This window comes from Phodopus roborovskii, unplaced genomic scaffold, assembly GCF_943737965.1.
Source record: "Phodopus roborovskii unplaced genomic scaffold, PHOROB, whole genome shotgun sequence".
In the NCBI taxonomy this organism is placed as follows: domain Eukaryota; kingdom Metazoa; phylum Chordata; class Mammalia; order Rodentia; family Cricetidae; genus Phodopus; species Phodopus roborovskii.
In genome coordinates, this window is record NW_026126629.1 from 3,328,832 (window position 1) to 3,331,100 (window position 2,269).

At 46.4% G+C, this 2,269-nt stretch overlaps 1 protein-coding gene across 1 annotated transcript; it reads right to left on the reverse strand.

Moving 5' to 3' along the window:
• Positions 1–221: 221 nt before the first annotated feature.
• LOC127238287 (putative sperm motility kinase W) lies at positions 222–1,724 on the reverse strand. Its single transcript, XM_051206836.1, has one exon. The coding sequence runs from the start codon at positions 1,722–1,724 to the stop codon at positions 222–224; it is 1,503 nt and encodes a 500-aa protein (XP_051062793.1).
• Positions 1,725–2,269: the final 545 nt, after the last annotated feature.

Here is a 2,269-nt window from a genome sequence, read left to right on the forward strand (position 1 = left end):
CAATTACATGAAAAGAAAGCTATGGCATATTGTGTCTAATGTACCAGACATCTTAAATTCTGTGCCCTCTCAGTGGATACAACTGTCATTTAACATGACTGTAAAATAATTTCTTGAAAATACAATGGAACAATTCATCTGGGTGATTAAACCTACTGCAGTGCACGTAAAACTCCATGGTCCCTCCTTCCTCTGAAGCCCCAGAAACAAGGGGTCGAGGCTCACCTGGGGGTGGGCAGGCAGCAGCAGCAGCAGCACAGCACCCTCAGTGCATTGGAAATGTGCTTCCTCATCAGTTTCCAGCCCCTGAATGGCCTGGTGCCAGATCTTGCGTTTGCCACCTGGGACTGGTCACTCTGAATGTCGAACCCCATGGATGGCTCCTCTATGGAGAAGCCCATGTTCTCAAACCCAGTGGCTGTTTCATCCAGGGATGGTTCAGTAGAAGAGACACTGACAGGAAGAATGTCAGCTGAGTTCCTGTTGACTGCCATGACCCTTGTTGCACTATTGGTGATATCAGCCATTGAACTATCTCTTTCTGGGACTTTAATATCAGGACAGGGCATCAGCTCCAGGCAGGGGTGTCTCCTGACCATGGGGGAGCTTCTGCATCCCTTGCCTGTTCCTTCCACATGCGCTTTGTGAAAATGATTCTCCACAGCAGGAAGAGCTGGTTCACTAGCTCTCCTCAAGGGCCGAGGGAGGCTGAGAAGACCTGAAGAGACCATGTTTATCCGGGACTTATCTTGTAGATGGCTATGCCCACAGCTCAGTTTGAATTTGAGGATATTTATGGTTGCTGTTACATTATTTTGTTTCCTGTGCTTTAGGGATGATACAATCTCTTTACACGTATAGCCCATGCTGCACATAGTCTCCACGACCCTGGGAAGGATTTCTTTAGTGTCGGGTGGTACGTGTTCTGGAATGTGGCCCAGCCATGGTCGTTCCACAAGCTGACGTATTGTTATTCTGTACCCGGTGGGGACCATGAGTAAACGTGCCAGGATGATGTGGCACGATTTTGATAGGTGGTGGGGAATGGGACACATTGTGGTGGTGATGAGCCGGTGCAAACCATCAGGGGTGATTTCGACATATGGGAAGTGCCCTGTTACCAGGACGTAGAGAACGACACCCAGGCTCCACATGTCACCTGCCATTCCATCATAGGGTTTCCTTGCCAAGATCTCTGGGGCCCAATAGAGCAAGGAACCACAGATCTCCTCCAACATCTGCCCCTCGGTGACTTTAGTTGCCATACCAAAGTCACACAGCTTGGCGTTTCCTGCTGCGTCCAGTAAGATGTTTTCTAATTTTATATCACGGTGCACGATGTGTCTTTGGTGGAGGAAGTACACTGCTGACACGACCTGCTGGAAAAGCGGTCTAGCCTCCTCCTCCTCTAGACAGCCCGCTGCCCTGACGCAGCTCTCCAGATCTATGCCTGCCACATATTCCATGATCATGTAAGTGGTCGTCAGTGTGTCGATCATGTGAAAAAATCGAACGATGTTCCTGTGTTCTACAGACTGAAGGATGTTTACTTCACTGCTGATGTCAGCCACACTGTTGATGCTTTTCTCCAGGACCTTGACAGCCACTCGTGTATGTGTGGGAAGGTGGCAGGCCAGCTTCACCTCCCCAAATGAACCAGAACCTAAAGATAGTAACATCTTGAAATCCTTTTCAAGAATGTCCTCTTCCATGTGGCTGGCCATGGTGTTATGCTCAATTCCAACCACTTTATCTCCTCAGAAATTTCAGAGGCACACAGTGCTAAAAAAAAATAATAATAATGTAGGTTTATGGGGAATGTTTATAGTTTTGAATTCTCTTAATGAAATGTGTGATATCCTACTGATGACCTCCAGTGATATAAAAATACTTGAAGAACCCAAACCCACAGAAGTAGATGGGGATCAAAGAAGGTTCTGTTTGAGTCAGTAAAGTGGGAGTGCAAAGCACATGCTGAGATCCCTGACAGAATGAGCTAGTTCTTTTCATGGATGTGCCACAATGCAAACTGCTCAATCAAGCTCATCAACGCAGGTCAGACACAGATTACATTATACAACTACTGATGGTGTAACTGATAGAACTACAGTCCTGAGGGCATTTCCCGAATGTTACAGTGCTGATATACCGGTACATTAGAAAATGTGGTCTGAATTCCCACTCAGGTATAAATATTGAATTAAGGTAAAATGAAAGCATTTAAACACATGAGCAAAAACTAACAATTTTGGACTTGCAATAAGCAGTG